The following is a 22,013-nucleotide window of genomic DNA, read 5'->3' as shown; positions in this document are numbered from 1 at the left end:
AGTATCATAATTTCTATTCAATGTTGCACTGAAGGTTCTAGAGAATGCAGTAAAACAAGTAAAAGAAATGAAAATAAGAATTGGAAACAGGAAATAAAATGATCCTTATTTGTAGACAATGTAATTGTCTACTTAGAAAATCCAAAGGAATCAACAAACGGTAGAAATAATAAAAGAATTTAGAAATATTCTGGATGCAAAAATGATATGGAAAAATCAGCAGCAATCTTGTTATACAAGTAATAACCACTTGGAATTTCTTTTAAAAATATAGTTAATTTCTTTGCTTGATACATTTTATCCAAACTCTAAGTTTCCTAATAAGAGAAAATAAACCCCTTTTTACTGCTGCTGCAGTCATCCCATTTTCAACCTTAGCAGACTCAACACCCTCTTTTATAACATATTTTTAAGCCCCCTTGACTATTCTGAAATGAATTTCATAGTTTAATATCATCTAGGCACATACATCTTTGAAAATAATGTAATATTAAGACAAAAATAATTTTTAAGAACTTTTATTGAGATATAATTGACATACAATAAACCTCAGGGCTTCCTAGGTGGTGCAGTGGTTAAGAATCTGCCTGCCAATGCAGGGGACTCAGGTTTGATCCCTGCTCCAGGAAGATCCCACATGCGGCGGAGCAGCTAAGCCCGTGTGCCACAACTATTGAGCCTGCACTTTAGAGCCCGTGAGCCACAACTACTGAGCCCATGTGCCGCAACTACTGAAGCCCATGCACCTAGAGCCTGTGTTCCGCAACAAGAAAAGCCACAGCAATGAGGAGCCCATGCACCACAACAAAAAATAGCCCCTGCTCGCTGCAGCTAGAGAAAGCCCTCGCAGCAACGAAGACCAAACACACCCAATAAATAAATAAATAAATAAATAAATAATAAATTTATTTTAAAAAAATAAAAATAAACTGCATATATTTAAGGTGTACAATTTGATATTTTTTTCCTTATTAGTAATGTATATATGGCAATCCCAATCTCCCAGTTCAGCCCACCTCAACACCCCCCAACTTTCCCCACTTGGTGTCTATATGTTTGTTCTCTACATCTTTGTCTCTATTTCTGCAACTGGTTGATCTGTACCATTTTTCTAGATTCTGCATATATGCGTTAATATACAATATTTGTTTTTCTTTTTCTTACTTACTTCACTCTGTATGACAGTCTCTAGGTCCATCCATGTCTCTACAAATGTCCCAATTTTTTTCCTTTTTATGGCTGAGTAATATTCCATTGTATACATGTACCACATCTTCTTTATCCATTCATCTGTTGATGGACATTTAGGTTGCTTCCATGACCTGGTTATTGTACATAGTGCTGCAGTGAACATTGGGTTGTATGTGTCTTTCTGAATTATGGTTTTCTCTGGGAAGACAAAAGGAAAATAATTTATAGTAAAGTAATATATATTTTACTTTGTAAATGTTCAGGCATGGCCAGAAGACATAACAAAGTGCCATATGTTTGCACTTACTTTCAATGAACATATTTGGAATTAAGAGAAGCAAGGCAATATTGAACTTATATGTCAAGAATTTTTCTATTTAACTTGTTAAAATAAGGACTGGAAAGGTATGTACATATATATTCATAGAACTGCGTACACAGATAAGTTTTGAGGTGCTGTATTGCTGACCCAAAGACAGTGAGCAACATAGATATCACTGTTTTCAAAAACAATTAAAAAATTCTTTGTAAGTTTCCCCCCGAAAAGTAAAGTCTTCCTTCAGTTTACATGACAGTTGCATCCTTGTAAATTTCAGAGAATTTTAAATCTGTGCAAAAGGGTACTTTTCATTTATAAAAATGCAATTAGTTCTGGCCTTAAAGTTATAAACAAATCTTTCAAATACATGAGTATCCCACTGGACTTTCAAAAGTTTTACAGCATGTAGAAGAGTTCTTTATTGTGCACGACTGGTCCTTGCATTACAAGACATTTCAGATTCTTAAATTCACCTTCCACTAAATGCCGCTAGCAATCTGCAAATCACTGGGACAAGCAACCCCTCACATACATTTCTGTAACATCTCCTAGGGGGCAGTATCGCCCTCATTGAGAAACATTGGCTTAGGTACCTGAATGCATTTGCTGTGGGTATACTCTTTTTTTCCAAGTCATAATTACCACTTTGATTGAAAACATTATTTCCTTTACTAAGAATCTCATATTCAGAGGCTAATCTCATATCTTAAAAACTGAATATTTAAACTAACAGCATGGTAATACTGTGCTTATAACCTCCATAGTATGAAGTCTATTAAGAAAAGTGGAACTCAAGGACATTTGGGCTTGTATCACTTGAAAAACTCATTTTAGAGGCATCACTTCAAGATGAACATTCTAATGCCATACAGTAGCTGTATAAAGTAGAAACTTAAGCCTTGAAAATGGTAAAATGGTCATGTGAACCAGATGCACAAAAGAAACTTTAGCAGATTTCTTTGTCAACTGATATGGTTAGTTCTGGAGTTCATGCAATGGACTGAGGTATCTTATAACAACTTATATATGGCCTAAAAACTACTCCTCTTAAATTGGATATTAACTTCAAAATATGCCAGCTTTTGTTGATTGTAGAGTAATTTAAAAATACAAGATTTTTTTAACCATTGTAATTTACTACCCAAAAGATTTATCCAATCTTATAGCTTCAATTAAACCGCCTATAATCAGTGACTCCCAAATCTTCGTAGCTGTAGCCTCTACCCTGAGCTTCAGACTTGTACAATATGTCCAATTGCCTATACTGTGTATACTTGAATATTTACTAGGTATTTCAAATGCACCATGTTAAAAATTGAACTTGTGTGTGTGTTTTTTTTTTTTTACACTATCTTGTTCCTCTGGTGTTTCTCATCTTAGTAAATGATACCACCATTTATCCAGTTTTTCAGACCAGAAATCTTGGGGAGTCATACTTCACTTTTCTCTTTCTCTCATACACTAAGTCCAGTACTGTTGATAGTCCTGTAAGCTCTATCTATCTTCAAAGCAAATTATAAATCTGACCACTTAGCACCACCTTCACCTGAACCACCTGAGTCTAAGCCAAAATTTTTTTTCCCCAGCTTTATTGCGATATAATTGGCATATAGCACTTTATAATTTTAAAGTGTACAACTGTTTGACTACATATATCCTGAAATGATTACTGCAATAGGTTTAGCGATTATGCATCATCTCATGTAGATAAAACATTAAAGCAATAGGAAAAAAATTTTTTCCTTGTGATGAGAACTCTTAGGATTTACTCTCTTGACAACTTTTTTTTTATAACATACAAAAGTGTTAATTTTTTTTATCATGTTATACATTACATCCCTAGTATTTATCTCTTAGCTGGAAGTTGTACCTTTTGACTGCCTTTTATCTAATTCCCCCTCCCCTCCACCCCTACTCATGGTAGCCACAGATCTGATGTTTTTCTATGAGTTTGTTTTTGAAGTATAATTGACCTACAACACTGTGTTAGTTCTTGGTACACATCACAGTGATTTGATATTTCTATACATTTCAAAATGACCACCATAATAAGTCTAGTTGTCATCTGTCACCACACAAAGATATTACGTAGTTATTGACTATATTCCCCACACTGTACCTTTCATACTTGTGACTCATGTATTTTATAACTGAAAGTTTGTGCCACTTAATCTCTCTTACCTGCTTCCCTCCTCACCCTACCCAGCTCCACTCTGGCATCTGTTTTTTCCCTGTATTTGTCACTCTGTTTCTCTTTATATTTGTTCCTTTGTTTTGTTTTTTAGATTCCACGTATAAGTGAAATCACATAGTATTTGTCTTTCTCAAAGCCAATATTATATCTTACATGAGAAACTGCTTAGACTCATAACTGTTCTCCCTGATTCCATGTTTCTTTCCCACCATTATAGTCTATTCACAGATACACAAGTGTGAGTCAAACATTATCCACACTTTGGCTGTAGAATGTACTTTAATTAACTTTTAGAAAAGACAAAATGCATCATTTTTCGACATAATCTCCTTGCTTTTCAATATACTTTGTCCATCTGTCAACAGGGTTTCGTATTCCCTCATTAAAAAATGGTTTAGGCTGAGCTGTGAGCCATGAATGCATCGCTGTCTTCACTTCTTCATCAGAAGTGAATCTTTCTCTTCGTAGGACTGCTTTCAGGGGACCAAACAGGTGAAAGTCCGATGGAGCAAGATCAGCACTATAGGGAGGATACTTTAACACCTCAAAATGAAGTAATCCATGGCAGACTTAGGTTTTGAAAAGTTTGTGCAAGATAGGTACCGAAACAACTCACGGAAGAGCATAAACAGAAGTGTTTGGGTATCTGCAAACAAAATTTGGACCAATACTCTAAAGAGGTGAAAGTTTCTTAAAGAGAATCATTACTGTGATGAGACATGGGTTCATCATTACTAACCTAAGAGTAAATGGCAGAGTATGGAATGGAAACATCCCCAATTGCTGACCAAGAAAAAGTTCAAAAATCAAACATCAGGTGGAAAATTGATGCTTACCATTTTCTGGGATTCTCAAGGGCCAGTATTGGAACATTAGCAGGAAAAAGGTTCAACAGTCAACAGTGCTTATTACACTGAGATGCTTATTGAAGAGCTGAAGCCTAAAATTCAGATTAAATGCAGAGGACTGCTATCCAAGGGCGTTGTGATCTTGCATGACAATGCACGTCCACGCACTTCTGCCCACACTGTCGACACTCTGCAAAAATTTCGTTTTGAGGTGTTAAAGCATCCTCCCTATAGTCCTGATCCTGCTCCATCAGACTTTCACCTGTTCAGTCCCCTGAAAGCAGCCCTACGAGGACAAAGATTCACTTCTGATGAAGTAAAGACAGCGGTGCATTCATGGCTTGCAGCTCAGCCTAAAACCTTTTTTACTGAGGGAATACGAAGCCATGTTGACAGATGGACAAAGTGTATTGAAAAGTAAGAAGATTATGTCAAAAAATGATGTATTTGTCTTTTCTAAAAGTTAATCAAAATAAATTCTACAGCCAGAGTGCAGATAATTTTTGACTCACCCTTGTACACTAGTGTTCAAGTCAGTTGCCTGCTTAAAATTTTCCAATGAATTGAACTCCCACTACATTTCAAACAAAATCCAAAGTTTTTACATGACCTACACACCACTGTCTTCTGGATATCTTTCTGACCTATTTCCCAACATTCTCTTCCTTATTCATTCCACTCCAGCCACAGTGGTGTTCTTGCTGTCAGAGAACACAAGAAGCATGCTTCTGCCTTGGGACATTTGTATTTGCTTTTTCCTGAGCCTGGACAGTTTCCCCAGTCTCTGTATTTTCATGACTCTGTCTCTACCTTTGGATCTCTGTTCTAATGTCCCACTTTGAGGAGGCATTCCTAACTCTGCTGTCTAAAATAGCACCTCCCACCACTCTCCCCATACCCATCTAAATAATTTAATATTTGTCCCTACTTAGGATAAATATTACATTATATATTTGTTTATTGTCTCTCTCCCTTACTGGACTGTAAGCACATGGATGAATTACAAAAAAATCAGTGATGAGTTACTCTTAACATACACTACTTAATGACTTTGACTGAATTTGAAGTAAAAAATTATAAAACTTTTTCCCACTCTTCAACATAGTCTGATCTTCTAAACCACATTTTTCTCCTCCTTTCCTGAAGTAATTAAATCAGTGGTATAAAAGAAGGATGATGTTGTTATGTGAAAGAAGACTAAAATGTCAGTAGATACCAGGTGATACTAAAACTATGCTGAAGATGGATGGTTTGTTTTTTCTTTAGAGGCAGTATTAATTAAGTTGTTACTGATGTGATCAGATTGCTTATCCTATAATTTAAAGACAATGCTGGCTAAACAGGATCACTTTGGGGTTATATTTTGTAAAAATATCTTTGTTATCCAAAAACATTAAATGTTAAAATATTAAATGTTCAATCAATGTAGTGACAGTCTTGCTTTTTTTATTTTAGGAAATGATTTGGAGCTGAGTGAATCCGGAAGTGACAGTGATGACTGAAGAAATATTCAGCTATAAGTATAAAATTTACAAGATATGATAATTTATATTTTATTAGGAATAAAAATTCCTAAGACTGAGAAAAATGTATCTTAACTTTGATGATAAGAGAAATTTAATCTGATTCAGAATTTTCAGTTGATGTTACATTTTTTACCTCTTAGGGGTACCAGCATTTTCAAGTGTTTTCATTTAATCTTGACAAAACTCATGAAGTTTTACAGATGAGGAAACAAACTCAGAGGTTAGGTTACTTGCCCACATATTGTTAGTTAACAAGTGGCAGATCAGGTGCTCTAAAGTTCAGGTTCAGTGTTCTGTTTTACCACACTGCTGTCTTCAATTGTGAAATGTCAAAATTGTTGATTTATAATAAATGTCCTGGTTTTAATTATATCTCTGAGCCTTTCTTTCTTTTATTCCTTAAATTTTGGTTGAAAATTAAGCTAAAACTTAGGGTACAGGTGAAGCTAAGTAACTGTTTTAATGAAATATTTGTTCTTTTATCACTCATATATTTTATCATGTTCTCTTATCTCTTCAATATTTTTAAATAATTTTCTTATTTTACTTTTGAGAGTAAAAGTAAGCATCTATGTTAATGAGATAGTTAATATTTATCTGTATAATATTTTTGAATTTGGGGGAAATGATAAATATTATAGTTGAGAGTCACTAACCTGCAGCAGCAAGTTCTTTCCTTTAAATTAATAATCTTTACTCTTAAGAGCAGTTTTAGTTTCACAGCAAAACTGAACAGAACATACAGAGAATTCTCATATACGCCCTGTTCCCACACATGCACAACCTCCCCAACTATGAACATCCTGCACCAGAGTGGTACATTTTTTTTTTTTTATAACTGATGAACACACATTCACACACCATCACCCAAAGTCCATAGTTTACATTAGAGTTCACTCTTTGTGTACATTCTATCGGTGTTAACAAATGTATAATGACATTTATCCACCACTGTAGTATCATATAGGATAGTTTCACTGCCTTAAAAATCCTGTGCTCTGCCAATTCATTGCTCCGCACGCCAGCCCCTGGTAATCAGTAATCTTTTTGCTGTCTCCTTAGTTTTGCCTTTTCCAGGATATCTTATAATTGGAATCATACATTATGCAGCCTTTTCAGATTGGCTTCTTTCACCTAGTAATATGCACTTAAGTTTCCTCCATGTCTTTTTCATGACTTGATAGTTCATTTCTTTTTAGCACTGAATAATATTATATTGTTTGGATGTCCCATAGTTTATTTATCCACTAACTTACTGAAGGAATCTTGGTTACTTCCAAGTTTTGACAATTATGAAAAATTTTTTATTCAACCATACCTCTTTTCATAGGAAGTTCTGTAGTTCTATATATTTTTTTGAAATCCTTAAGTTTTGCTTTTAATTTCTCCCACTTTCTTCTCACCCCCTTTCTTTCTCTGACGTACCTTCAACTATATTTTCACTTTTGTTTTATTCATTATTACCTCAACTATGTTATTTATTACTTAACTAAAACAAGCTCGAATATTCAGAGTAGCTTATCATTTTAATATAGGAATACAAATTATAATGGTTTTTACTGAAAGTTGTTATGCTGAAATTTCTCTTATTAGTGTTTGTTGTACCAAAAATGAGTACATGGTGGTATGAGCTGATAATGCCGGCTACACAACACACATTATGTTCTCAAAGTGTATCTCCTGCAATCTAAACAGCTCATCTGTCCCCCCCTTTTTTTAATTTCCCACATAAATGAAACACTTCTTAAAGATCATTTATGGATATACCTAGCATATTGTTCTCTATACCCCTTTAGGGTAAATATAAGTAGCTTAGAGAGGAAGGAAGTAGTATCTTCTGTGCTTCTCTTATCTCCTTACTTGTTGCATTTTCAGACATTAAAATGTAGGGAGCAGTGGACGAGACAAGTTCTCAGATATGAGGTTCTCTGCCAGAACCATCTTCACATGATTCTAAGCACATACATTTTCTTCTCCCAGCTGTATTGAGATATAATTGACATATAACATTGTATAAGTTTAAGTTGTATAATGTGATGATTTGATATGTATATATATTATGAAATGATTATTAAAATAAGGTTAGTTAACATAAGCTCATATTCTTTTAGTTTGGCCTTTCTGAGTGGTTGAATGAAACTGATGATAAGTGTGAAACTAATGAAAGTAAGTTGGCTACAAAGGAACAAAAATCAGTGGGCTTTGAACTATTCCATAACACTACACTAAAACTCTAAAGTTAGTAAAGCTGCACCTGCACAAGGGTATAAGTGTGACCTATGAATTCATCAACTATCATCCACAGTTTGCTAAGGCATTTTTAGACATGTCAGAATTCAGGAATGGTATCATTCACATACCATTCGTGTAATAATTACTTTAGTAATTTCCAATTTATTAAGAGATGAATCAAAATTAACAACTCAAGAATGGAAAAAATATTATAAAAATATATTCTAAAAAGGTTGAGAGCTTCCTCACAGGGACTGACTCATAGGGACTGACTCAATTTGTAGTAGTATAATATATGATTTCTAGTATATAATATAAATTATAAATAATGTATTTGTTATAAATATATATAATCTTACCTGGGTGGTAGTTGTGTGAGTTACACATGTAAAAAATAGTGTTTTACACTTAAGATTTGTACCTTTTAAGTTACATTTAATTTTAAAAGTCCACAAACAAAATCAATAGAAAAAATATTTGCAACATAGAAGATAGCAGAGCATTAATATAAATGATATAGAAGTAGATCTTACAAACTTACAAGAAGGGGACAAACAACTAAATAGAAAACAGAAAATGAATCGGCAGTTGTAAAAATTATAAAAACATTTTTTGTCACAGCAGCCTCACTTCTAGAAATTCATTCTACAGATACATTTGGCTTATTTGCAAGGTTATTATTGCAGTATTACTTATAATTGCAAAAGACTTAAAAATCTGAATATAAATCTTTTTGTTACTGATTTTTGCAGTGGTTTTATATAGTCTGGACACAAATCCTTTGACCACATATGTAATATGAACATTTTCTCCCACTTTGTGAGTTGTCTTTTTACTTTTATAGTATCTTTTGGTGAACAAAACAATTATTAATTTTAATACTGTCCCATATATCAATTGTTTTTCTTTTATGATTACCATATTTAATGTCTTATTTAAGAATCTTGGCTTATCCACGGTTATAAAGATGTTCTCTTATGTTTTCCTCTAAAAGCTTTATTTTTTTTAAACTTTAACAGTTAGATCTGTAATCTGTATTGAATTGGTTTTTATGCATGGTGTATGATAAGGGTAAACACTTTTTTCCATATGAGTATCCAGATGGTGTTTTTTAAATTGAAAACACCCTCATTTCCCCCACTGCACTGCAGTGTCATGTTTGTCATAAATTCTGCCTCGGTATATATGAGGGTCTTTTTCTGCACTCTGTTCTGATGCATTGGTTGCCTTATCTATCTTTGTGTCAGTTCCACTCTGTTATAATGACTGTAGCTTTATAATAGGTCTCCTACTGGGTAGTACAAATCCTCTACTATCGTTCTTTAAGATTGCCTTTGCTATTCTTGGCTTTTTGCATCTCCATATGAATTTTAAAAATCAACTTGTCATTTTCTATACTCACAAAACCTGTTGGGTTTTGTGTTGCAATTATAGCTTAAATTTGGGGATTACTGACATTTTTACTGAGCCTTCCAAATCATGAGCATGGTATGTCGCTCCATTTTTTAAAATCTTTTATTTCTTTCAATAATGTTGTAGAGTGTTTAGCTTTGATGTCTTAAACATCTTTCAATAGATTTATTTCTAGGTATTTTTTATGCTATTATAACTAGTATAATTTTTTAATTCACTTTTCTATTTGTTTTTGCTAATATTCAAATACAATTTATTTCTGTGATGATTTTGTATTCATACACCTTGCTAAATACATGTTCTCTTTTAATTTCATTTTTGCCTCTTCTCTCTGACTATATTAGTATCTATCACTTGAGAGCTTCAGCCTCCCTTCTGTACATGACTAAAATCACTCTCTTCTATCATAATCAGGAGGTCACAAATATTTTTTACTCTTATCACTATTTTAGATTCTTCCACTCTATAATTTTTTTTTAATCTCTGAAGAGTTTGTACTCATCTCTATTCAGGAGTTGCTTTTCTCTTTGATCTTTTCCCTTTCATCCTTCTATCTGATTTCAACTTAGCAAAAATGATGGCATAGAGGAGGCATCTTGATAAGAAAGAAAAGGCTCTAGAATAGGTCTTGGAGGCTGGAATTCTAATCTGAACTCTTCTGTAATACTCTTTAGGCTATACTAGGAGAGGGATTTCATCCAGTGTTCGCCAAATCCCTATTATAAGAATTATCAGAGATGCTTGTTAAAAATACAAGTTCTTAAATACCTACTTAGATCTATTGAATAAGAATTTTCAAAGGAAAGGCCTGTAAATATGTGTGTGTGTGTGTGTGTGTGAGAGAAGTGCTCTGGAAATATACATATATGTGTACATACAAATATAAATATATATGTGTGTGTATATATATATCCCTAAGTGATTTTTATCATCAGGGAAGTTTAGTTTACATAGGACAAGATTAAGATTCCTTCCATCTCTGATATTATTTGATTCTATAAATGCTAGCATTGTATTGCCATAATCAAAAGATTTTCACCTAAACAAATGAGTGTCAGAGAACCAATGCCAATACTCTAAAGTTTGGTATTTAGGGCACCTATGAGCACGAATGAATTGGTGCCTTGCCTACAGGTGCTATTCTATCTGCTCTGTGAGATCAAATGCTATCCCAGAGGTACAAGGCCACAGAAGGGGGAGCCACTGATATAATTAGATCTTAAAGGCATCTGTGCCTCTAGTGGTTAACTTGACTAGTAACTTTTGACTGTTCATTTCTTTTGTATCCAGAGTCATTAACCAAACTAGGTCAGAAAGGGCAGTACTTCCTGAAAGAATAACTACAGCTTAATCATTAATGTCATAAGCAGAAATGAAGCTGGACTCTTCTTTGGGTAAATGATGGTGGGAGAGAAGCAGGGCGAGGAGTGTAATAGAAGCTGAGAAAGCATGGTCAAAGTCTGGGATAGAGTTTAGGGAGGAAAGGGTAGAGTTTATCCTGGTCTTATTTGTCAATAAATTACTCAAATAGGTAATGTAAGAATTTTATGAGGGATAGAGTCATAGGTTCTCATATTCTAAAATAAAATAATTCATTCTCCTGTTTCCTGACTTCTTTTTTGGTTTAGTCTTCATTTTTCTTATTGCTCTCTAGACATTCTTTTCCTTTTTCTTTTGATTGACAACTAGATGGGCCCCATACTCTCTTGTTCTTTTACCTCTTTAACTTAGCAAAAATAATATTGTATAAAATGGATCTATCATTGTCATGTCTATTCTTGTTCTTCCTGTGATAAGAACTAAATATTGTATTCTGGAGTCACTTGGGAGTCCATTCACTGAAAATTAAGAAAAATGATGTTTATAATGGTTCCTAGAAAATAACTGGCTCATAATTTTCACAAAAATTAAATTTTATTTGCTAATGAAATGATGGATTCATTCTTAAGTGAGAAAATGAAAACACAGGGAATGAATTTAGTAAAGGAGAAGAATGATTCCCAAAAGTACATCACCAGCCCTTTCCTTTTGTTTTCTTTAGCTCCACCTCTTTAATTGCCTATAAGATATTTCTAGTTAAACTTTATTATGCTGAAAACCAAAAATCAACATTCTTTGTATCTCTCCAAATTGAATTTGGAGATAACTTTCCCTCTTCAATGCATTTCAATGCCCCTACATTCCTATGTTTCTATTTTCATAGCTTCCATTCCTAAGTAATGACCACAGGCATTACTGATACTAAACTAAATGTAATGGCATAGTGAAAATTCCAGATGTGCCACTTACTGGCCACATGACTTTGGACAAATTACATAACTTCTTGGGACATTAGTTCCTATAAAATGAGGATAGTAGGAAGAATTAGGACATGTAGATTTTATGTGTGTGTGTGTGTGTGTATGTATAAACTTTCCCTGCAATAGGTGTGGGATAAATGGCAGCTATTATTACCCTGAAATCAATTTTAAAATCTGTGCTTCAGGCTATGCTCCAGGCATTGTTAGCTAATTTCCACTTATTTCCAACTCTCCAGCAGTATACTGTCTGATCCCATGATGTGTTCTTCTCATTTCCTTGTGCTCTACCTTTGACATAAACATTCTTTTGAACTAGTCTGAGACCCAATCCTTTCTTTTCCTATAGTTTCTGCTTTGCAGGCAGCTGCTGAAGCCTGACACCCACAGGGTTAAACCTAGTTGGTGAAGCCACCCCCTCTTCCCCCCCCAGTCCCCCTTTTCACAGTAGCCTGGCAGCTGTCCCAACTGCCTACCAAAGCCAAATGCTTGAAGAGAGAGCGAGTAAGGAGCCAGCCATGAATCCCTTCCAGAAAAATGAGTCTAAGGAAACTCCTTTTTTACCTGTTTCCACTGAAGAGGTACTACCTCGACCCTCCAGCTTTCCAAAGAAGCCATCTCCGGTGAGTCCTCGGATTGAGTTCTGCCTCTGACAGGAACAGACTTACTCTTTTGATTTTCCTCCTTGGCCCCTGGAGCTTCACACTGAGCTGTTTTAGAATATTGAAAACTATTCTTTCTTGGAGTTAGAATTAACCTGTAAACCAAACCTGAACAGAAGTTTCCTTAGGAGAGGAAGCAGCAGGAAGAGGTAATCAGAGTTCTTTCGTTGGTATCCAGGCCTTAGCTGTATTTCATTGTATATTCTGAGTTTCTCTAGGGTGGAAAAAAAAGAAATTTGAATGCCCAGGGAAACTTGGCAAGTATTCCTTTCTGGAGAACTGTGTGTGATTGTTCTTTCTTTACCAAAAAAAACCAAAAAAACAAAAAATCTCACCCCTTAGTTTCCCCTGTGTGCAGAGTCTATGCTGGGCACCAAGAGAAGTTTTAGCATAGAGCTAGTCTCTGTTACCGTGTTCCAGTTTACAGTGAGAGAAAGGACAGAGAGACAAGGAAGTAATAATAATGTTTTACTTTATACACTTGGTAAAGTCTTCCCAATTCTTATTCAATCCTCATATCAAAATCCTGTAAGTGGAGAGGATATAGTAATACTAGCCAGTATTTACTGAGTTCTTACTGCAGACAAAGGGGTAACTATAGTAGTAGTCTAGAGGTGGTAGTTTCTTTGGAATAACAAAACTGAAGTATAAAGCCAGGTGTAGTGACATGGCCTCGATCAGTATGCTAACACAGCCAGTGACAGTGTTTCATAGCTAGTAGAAGTGTGTTAACTAAACTTCAGGTTGCATGATTCTCAAGCTGTGAGCTGAGAAGGTAAGAAGACTAGTTCATTGTGTCTTTCCAGCAAGTTTTTTATCATACATTAATGTATATTATTATTTTGGAGGGTTGTTTATATATATCCATGTGGATAAAAGAATGAATACATTAGTTTATTAATTTATCATTTATTTATTTAACTTCTGGTCCTGAAGAATTTTGAGGCTGTATGTACATGTATGTACATGCTATGAATAAGAAAAGGCAATAAAAATCTCATGATAAGATTCGACTGAACCAAGGACATCTATCTCAATCCCCCTCTCATGTTGGCTGGGCTGTCATAATGGGTGGGGATTTGAAATAAAACATGCTATTTCTTTTATTCTGACTGATACAGTGCATGAAATAGCATGCTCCTGTTAATGCCCAAACGGATTAGCATGAAAATGTTATAGAATCTCTCTTTCATGGAAAGAATGGACAATTAATTTGATAAGATTTAAGAACTCTCTGACCAAGGTCAAGGGGATCAATCATCTTACCTTTAGGAATCTGTATTGGGCTCTGTGCCTGGCTTCAGGAGCCGCTCAATGGGAAGCCTTCATCTTGTTAGGATTCCTCCCAGCACAGTGAACGGGGATGGTGGGGACAGAAAGGTTAATCCACACAGTGGAACTAAGCAGGATACTGAGATCTGAGTGTAACTGCCTGGACGTCAGATGCTCCAGAGGCCAACTCTGTGTTCTGTTCCTGGAAATAAGTATGATTATTCTCCGGCCCAGAGCCCCATGCTTTTCATTTAGTACTTATGGGACGATGAACAGGTCCTGGTGTGTAGTATGAAGGAATGCCTGAGCAGTTCCATGTTAAATGAATGAGGAACAAAGTGATGTTCAGAATAGTTTCTCTTACTGCTGAATCAGCAACACAAGCACTTATAGTATGACACTGGCTGTTTCACGAAGCGTAGGGGCCATTGTTTCACATGACCTATCATGATGACTTAAAATAAATGATTTTTTTCTGCTATGGAGTAACCTAATGGTTTTAATAGGGAAATGTAGTTCATGCTTGAACCATTGCCTTTTTGTTTCATAGAAAATCTGTGGCTCGAACTATCCACTGAGTATTATCTTTATTGTGGTGAATGAATTCTGTGAGCGCTTTTCCTATTATGGCATGAAAGGTAATTTTGTGTCCCTGAGTCCTACTCATCTCCACTCACTCTCACCCCATGTTTGTAACAACCTGTCTTACATGCACTTATTTCCCTTATCTACTCTTTCTGCCTTCATCCAATTGGTCCTTTCCTTTGGTGAAGACTTCCCAAAAATGCCTCATGGGATTTCACTTACTAACTCTTACAGGCCAAGAACAGAAAGGCCTAGTGGAAACCAGAGCACAGCCTATGAGAATATAAGTGGAAAAACTCTCATCAGCAGCATTCCACTCTTCATTTCTGTTCCTAAGGTCTATGGATAATATTGTTGCTGGGAAGGAGAAGGAAGGATATTAGAAGGCCTATGTTTTCTTTCGGATTGGCCTAAATGATGCTCAGTACACATAGACTGAAGGAAGGAGTATTGCGTTTGTACACTAAGCATAGCCCCATTCGCTCCCACAACTCCGAGCGGCCCTGCTTCTACTGCCCAGCAGTCACCCCTCAGTCGCCTTCACCAGTAGGAGTGTTGAAGGTCAAGATCACCTTCAAAGACCATATCAAATGTTCTTCTCCTCCATAAGTCATTTTAATGCATCTATTTTGTTGTCTCTTTTTTTGCTTCAGCTGTGCTGACCCTGTATTTCCTGTATTTCCTGCACTGGAGCGAAGACACTTCCACATCTGTATACCATGCCTTCAGCAGCCTCTGTTATTTCACTCCCATCCTGGGAGCAGCCATGGCTGACTCATGGTTGGGAAAATTCAAGTAAGGACGATGGGAGGTCACATTCGAAGAAGGTTCACACATTAATCGTGCAGAGACTACCACTTCCAGCCTCTTGCTTCCAAGCAAGAACATACTTATGTCATCCATGGCAAACAAGAATCTCTCTCGGACTGACTATACAGAAAGGTTTTGTCTCTTCATTATCAGTGTTTCCAGTATTTTTATACCCTTTTCAGTCAAGAGAGGTTCTTTTTCTTATATCTAATTTTAATCTTCCATTCTGTAGTTTAAGACCAATTCTTGTTCTGATCTCGAGTGACAGAGATTGATACCCACAAGAAAATTTATAATTCAGTGTAGTTATTTGATATACTATCCATCTTTTCTGCAGATTGAATCATCCCAACTCTTTTACTATCTTCCTATGTGTCCCTCTTTTTAGCTCTTTTACCATCTCTCTTTCTCTTCTCTAACCTCCTTCTGCAGTTTCTTTCTTAAGAATATGATAAATATTTTCATGAGTTAGACTAATGGTCTTTTCCACTCAGTATCTTTTAAGTCCCTGAAAATAGCACCATGATATATTTTTGGGATAATGTGATAAGTTGTCCCCTATAACATCATCCTCATGGGCTAGAGATGGATCTTGGATATCTATCACTCAGGAATTTTCTGCGGACTTGTCTAAATTAGCATTCCTCAAAGTGCATTCTGTTGAAAGTTGGTTGTATAGGATCTAATGAGTTTTATGTAGGAATGTAAAGCTCTTATAGTCAAATAAGTTTGGAAAAATGCTAGGCTGAATAAAGCTAAAAAGGTATCTTTACTGCATGACCTCTTATAGCCTTTAACATGCTAATTAATACTATAAAATCTCCAAGAGAAGGCTATGGTATGTATTGTTTCCCAAACTTGTTTAACCGTGGAATATTTTTTCAGGGTATCTTGTGGACCTAGTGTTCCAAGGAATCCTCTTTAGTAAACACTGGTTTCTGTCTCACTTTGGTCTAGATATATTCATTATTCTGAAGTGTTTAATCAGCACCTAATATAGTGCTACAACCACACACAGTACTAAACACAGTTTCTTGATTTGGGAGAGGGATGGCAGGTGGCTGAGATCTGTGTTTGCTCCTTAAGTAGTAGTAGTCACCGAGTCCATCCAGACAGAGGGTTGGCAATCTGTGCAGTAAAAAGATATAAGCCATGGTTTGGTCTTCATTCAGTTATACAATAAAAGACTCACATAGTACTTTATTTTTAAAATGACTTCCTTTAAGATTGAAGAAGTATAGTTCTGGGAATAGCTTTCTGACTATTTCAGAGGAAATTTAGCAACCTCCACTTGTGCCCTCAATCTCAGTCCTTTATAAGGTAATTTTACTTTTTTTGAATTTATTTTTAGTGCATTGTAACTTACATGAAGTACACAAATCCAAACATCTTCACTGTACAGCTGCATGAATTGTTACAGATGTATCACCATCACCTAGATCACTCTCCTTGGTGTCTTTGTACCCTCAATATTTCCATCTCTTGCCTTCATATTCTTCCTCAGAGACAGTCTTGTCCTGTACCTAGAAGCAGGAGCAAATATCTGATAGCTTTAAACAAACAAAATTATTGTTAACCTTTCTTTTTCCATCTTCTTTGTCTTATTACCACTACCTCCAATTTTTTTTTAATTTTATTTATTTATTTATTATTTTTGGGGGGGTACACCAAGTTCAATCAACTGTTTTTATACACATATCCCCATATTCCCTCCCTTCCTTGACTCCCCCCCCCGAGTCCCCCCCACTCTCTCCGCCCCAGTCCTCTAAGGCATCTTCCATCCTCGAGTTGGACTCCCTTTGCTTTACAACAACTTCCCACTGACTATCTATTTTACAGTTGGTAGTATATATATGTCTGTGCTACTCTCTCGCTTCATCTCAGCTTCCCCTTCACCCCCCGCCCCCTCCCAAACCTCGAGTTCTCCAGTCCATTCTCTGTATCTGCGTCCTTGTTCTTGTCACTGAGTTCATCAGTACCATTTTTAGATTCCGTATATGTGAGTTAGCATACAATATTTGTCTTTCTCTTTCTGACTTACTTCACTCTGTATGACAGACTGTAGTTCTATCCACCTCATTACATATAGCTCCATCTCATCCCTTTTTATAGCTGAGTAATATTCCATTGTATAAAAAATCACACAATATTTGTTGTCTTCCCTTCTCACTATTTTCACTCAGTGCAGAGAAATATAATGCAGTGCAATAGAATCCAATTAGATTCAGTTTAATCTGATCGAGTTTAATTCATTACATGTTCATTGAGCAACTTCTATTTGTCCAAAGAACCTTGAGGGATACGAAGATGAATAAGACATAATACTTGTTTCACGTTGTTCATGTGCAACTAGCTTTAATACAGAGTGGATTACGGTAAGTGAAATAATATATAGTATGTCATCTTTTTATCCTATTGAAATTATTCTAAGATCACTGGTAATGATCTCTTTGTTACCAAATCCACTGGTCTTTCCTAAATTCTTATTTACTTTGAATGTGTTTTCACATTCTATTCTGTTTATCACTCCTATATTCTTGAAACTTCCTGGGCTTCTCTAACACTGTATTTTCTGGTTCTTTTGTTTCTTTGGATTCTTCCTTATTTGGTTTTTCTCTTGCCTTTTTTTTGCTTCACTCTTTCCTGAATATGGGCATTTCCCCAGTGCATACCTTTTACGCTCTTCCCTTTCTCCAGATTCTCCCTTAGCAAGCCCTGCGGTGTCCGTTTTAGCTATATGCTAGTGGCTTCTCAAACTCTGTCGTCTTAATGTGTCATTCAGGCCCCCATATGCATTATAACTGCACATTAGCATGCATGTCCTGGATATTCCACCTTATCCTCTCTCCTAGCTTTCCTATACTCCCACATCCAGTCAGTTTTCAAATTCTACCAATTCTGTTTCTATAATCTCTCACATTTCTCCCTCCTCAACACTGAATTGCAGTGCCATCAATCGCCACCACTCTAGTTTTGGTTTTCATTAGCCTCTAAATTGGGCTATTGAAATGGACACCTATGACGTTTCCATTGCTTCCCGTATCCTTTGTTCACAACTGAGTCTATGCACCAGTCACATTAATCTTCCTAAAAGAAATCTCTGTTCACACTACTACTTTGCTCAGAAATTTCTGCTAACACATTGTCTACTAATCTCATCCAACTTACCTTTCTGCTCTTATTGTCACACTTACTCCCTTTCAAGAATGTCCACTAGAGAAAAACCAAATACTAATATTTACCTAATGATAGCCAAGGACATCTCTGTTCCAAGTCTGTTTGCACAGTTTCTACTTCATGGAATCTCCTTCCTCCCCAGCCTTCCATGTCGAAATCCATTAAGACTCTATTCAGGTGTCTCCTATACAATGGAATATTCTCTGCCCCTCACCTTTCACTACTACCAAGAAGTAATCTAATATTCTCTGAACTCCTTTTTTTTACCCTTATGTGTGACATTTACCAGACTCTGTATTATAACTATTTGTATATGAATCTAATACCTTCTTCCAAACACTTAGAAGACAAAGTCTCATTTATATGTTTATCCATAGCACCTAGAACAGTGCCTACTACATAGCAAGCCCACAATAAATGTTTCAGTTAATAAGTGTTTCAATTAATACATGTGTTCATCCTCAGAGACTCAAATATGGGCACAAGACTGAGGGTAGGTAAGGGTGGGCGTTAACATGACTTTTATTTTGTTGTGTATTGTGGTTGCTTTTTAAAAAGCAAAACTCTTTGGGGGATGAATTAGTATCTCTTTCAAAGAGAGAGTGAGTTGGGGAAAACATGAATAACTTGTTCTTAAGGGTGTGTGTGTGTGTGTGTGTGTGTGTGTGTGTGAGCTCACATGTACAAAAACAATGATGCCAGCAACGTAAGAATATAAGTATTTAAAACTCCTCTCCTTTTCTTCAGATGTTATCTTTCGGATGTAAAACATCCTGTAACATTAGAAACGTTGTTCACACTTTCAAGCCATATTTTTCTGCATTTAGTAAAACAACTTCTATTAAAAGTGCTTCCTCTGTTTGCAGCCCCAGAATCATAGCTTTGTTAAGAGAAAATGGGCACCAGGAGTCCCTGACTCTTGTATAAGGAACTCTCTATGTCAGGAGAGAGGTGAACCTCCTTTCAGGGCTACACATAGGAAAGACGAGCCAGTGGATACACAATGGAAAACAAAATTTTTAAAGCATGGATACTAGCTTTTTATGATTTCTATAAACATCTACTGAGAGGGTTAATTACATTCTCAGATGCTATTTCTGATGCCAAGTTGCTTTTTAGAGGGAATAACATTTTTAGTCATAGTCCCTAGTGTTGGTTTTTACCTTGTGACCTGTGCCTATCAATCTGGACTCCTGATCATGGCAAAGCCACTCTCTTAAATGTGTTTATTGCCAAATATGCTTTTGGATGTCTTCTCTACACTTTCTGTTTCTCTGAGTGTGTCTGTAGCGTGTCCTTCCCCCTCTATCTTTTTTGTCTGGTCAGAGCTGACCCTCTCTATGCTAGGTCTCTTCCACTGCCATCAGAGGAAGTAGTATAATAGTATATGCCTACTGCACATACTCCTCAGTTCCTAAGCTCTAATTAAAAATGTCTCTGGCTTTTGATATTCTTAGGGTGAAATAAAATTTAAAACTTCTTCCTCTTCCCTTTCCTTTTTTCCACATTAACTTGTTTGTGATAAAACTGAAGGAATGCTGGGCTGTAAGAAAGTAGAACTTCTAGACCTAATCCTAATACTAATTAGAATGTCACTTTAAACATATCCTTTGACTTCTCTGGATTTCACTTTCCTCATTTGCAAATGGAAGATTGGTCAAGTCTCTAAAACAGATCTGTGTCCTGTGGTTGGGATTGTAATGACCCCAATGACTCCATTTCAAATGCAGATTTTCCAAGTCTCTCTTGACTTCTCTCTTCTTCTGTTAAAGGTCACTGCGATTAGCTTCCTCTCTTATGTTCTTCATATTCTAGACTCATTCCCTGAATCTTTCATCTAGAAAGTTGCCTGTTTTCCTTTTAAGGCACTTACACTTCTCTCATTCATTTAGTCCAACAACTTGATACTACCCGGATCTCCCAACGCAGACCATCACTCCAGCTCAGACTCCTTTTGTTTTTCCTCTGTGATGATTTAGCATAGACCATCTATTTTGTGTTCAGAATAGCTGGCCTTTTTTCAGTTCCTTTTTATTCCCTTTCTTTCTATTCATTCTTTTTATTCCAATCAAGAGAACTTTTCTCCAGAAAATGCTCCAAGGCCTTTTGGGAAAGCCTGCCCCCTCCCCTGATATTAATTAGCCCTGGTTCAGTCGCTCAGCTTTCTCGTCCCCTACTTCCCATTATGATCCCTTCCCTGGAGAGCCAACCTAGGAAGAGTCGGCATTTAGAATGAGAAATCCACATTCTGAGATTCCTAGCATCTCCAGCCTCTCTTTGCTACCTTCATTCCATTCTTTATGTTCCACACCAGCGTGTAATACTTTAAAATCACAGAAGTAAGCTATGTAATTGCCAAGGTTCCTTCTAGCACGAATATTTCCACTTATATATAAGAGAATACTGGTGTCCTAATACACGTAATACACATATATTTGGTAGTATGCATGTTTCAGTGTGTATATCTCTATATATGTTTTACTGGAATTCCTCACTCTTCTACTTCCTATTTGCCATTTAGATTTTTTTGAAAAACAACATAACAACAAGTCCCTATCAACTGCATGAGCTATATCACTGGACAGTCTCTTCAAAGGCCCTCGCTCCTTTCTTACCGTTAGTAAATTGTCCATGAGGAAACTGTGGTGGGGATTACAATTAACCCAAGTGTTCAGCCTGAACCTGAGACATATCCCAGTGATTGTGTTTAGGGAAAGTTCTTTGTGTTAACCACCCCTTTTTTCTGGTTATGTGGCATTCTTTCTTGACCCTTATGGATTTCTAGAACCAAAGACATTCCTTGGAAAAAAACCTCAGGTCAAAATATCCTGTTCTTCTGGTTCTCCTTACTTAAAACATTATCACTGGCTACAAATCGAACCTGGTCATGACCTATCTGCACAAGATCAGGGGTACTCTGGGTTTGTGCAGGGTTAGTGAGAGAGAGAGCAGGTATGAGAAAGGAATGTCCATTATCTCTAACACAACAGGGTAAAGAGTTGCTGTCTCTTTTTCTAGACTGTTTGTTTCATTCACCATTATTATTTCTATTTGCGTCTCTCAGGTCATTCTTTCCTCCTCCACCCCTCCCTCCTGCCATTCCATTTATCCAGGTTCATGCTGGCACTGAGAACAGGATGAACTCTGAATCTGTGTTACTCAAGTCTCTGAATTCAGTTTGTAGATTGACTGGTTTAACTCTCTCACCAGGACCATCATCTATCTCTCCATGGTGTATGTGCTTGGCCATGTGATCAAGTCCATGGGTGCCTTACCAATCCTGGGGGGACAAATGTTACACACGTGAGTAAAAACACGGAATAGACTGAACCACTTTTCCTCCATTGGACAGTAAATGTCTCACGCACTCATTACAGATGTTTTTCTGTCTTCTTACCAGAGATGCCCCTTTATTTTCCAACCTACTGTTTTATTACCAAATTGGTTAAGAAAAAAATTTTGACCAGTTGAACTTTTTCCTGCTTTA

At 36.2% G+C, this 22,013-nt stretch overlaps 2 protein-coding genes across 2 annotated transcripts in view; both read left to right on the top strand.

Moving 5' to 3' along the window:
* EAF2 (ELL associated factor 2) overlaps positions 1 to 6,450 on the top strand; it is a 58,000-nt gene extending 51,550 nt beyond the window's left edge. Inside the window, exon 6 of the mRNA XM_057697532.1 lies at positions 6,008 to 6,450. Within this exon, the coding sequence (XP_057553515.1) occupies positions 6,008 to 6,054 (47 nt within the window). The 3' untranslated portion in view covers positions 6,055 to 6,450. The remainder of the gene's footprint in view (positions 1 to 6,007) is intronic.
* Positions 6,451 to 12,505: 6,055 nt separating this feature from the next.
* Positions 12,506 to 22,013, top strand: part of SLC15A2 (solute carrier family 15 member 2) — a 46,379-nt gene continuing 36,871 nt past the window's right edge. Inside the window, exons 1-4 of the mRNA XM_057697533.1 lie at positions 12,506 to 12,643; positions 14,505 to 14,592; positions 15,193 to 15,334; positions 21,737 to 21,829. Coding sequence (XP_057553516.1) covers positions 12,506 to 12,643; positions 14,505 to 14,592; positions 15,193 to 15,334; positions 21,737 to 21,829 — 461 coding nt within the window. The remainder of the gene's footprint in view (positions 12,644 to 14,504; positions 14,593 to 15,192; positions 15,335 to 21,736; positions 21,830 to 22,013) is intronic.

The sequence above is a fragment of the Hippopotamus amphibius genome, chromosome 10 (genome assembly GCF_030028045.1).
Source record: "Hippopotamus amphibius kiboko isolate mHipAmp2 chromosome 10, mHipAmp2.hap2, whole genome shotgun sequence".
In the NCBI taxonomy this organism is placed as follows: Eukaryota; Metazoa; Chordata; class Mammalia; order Artiodactyla; family Hippopotamidae; genus Hippopotamus; species Hippopotamus amphibius.
This window is presented reverse-complemented; position numbering and strand designations above follow the sequence as displayed.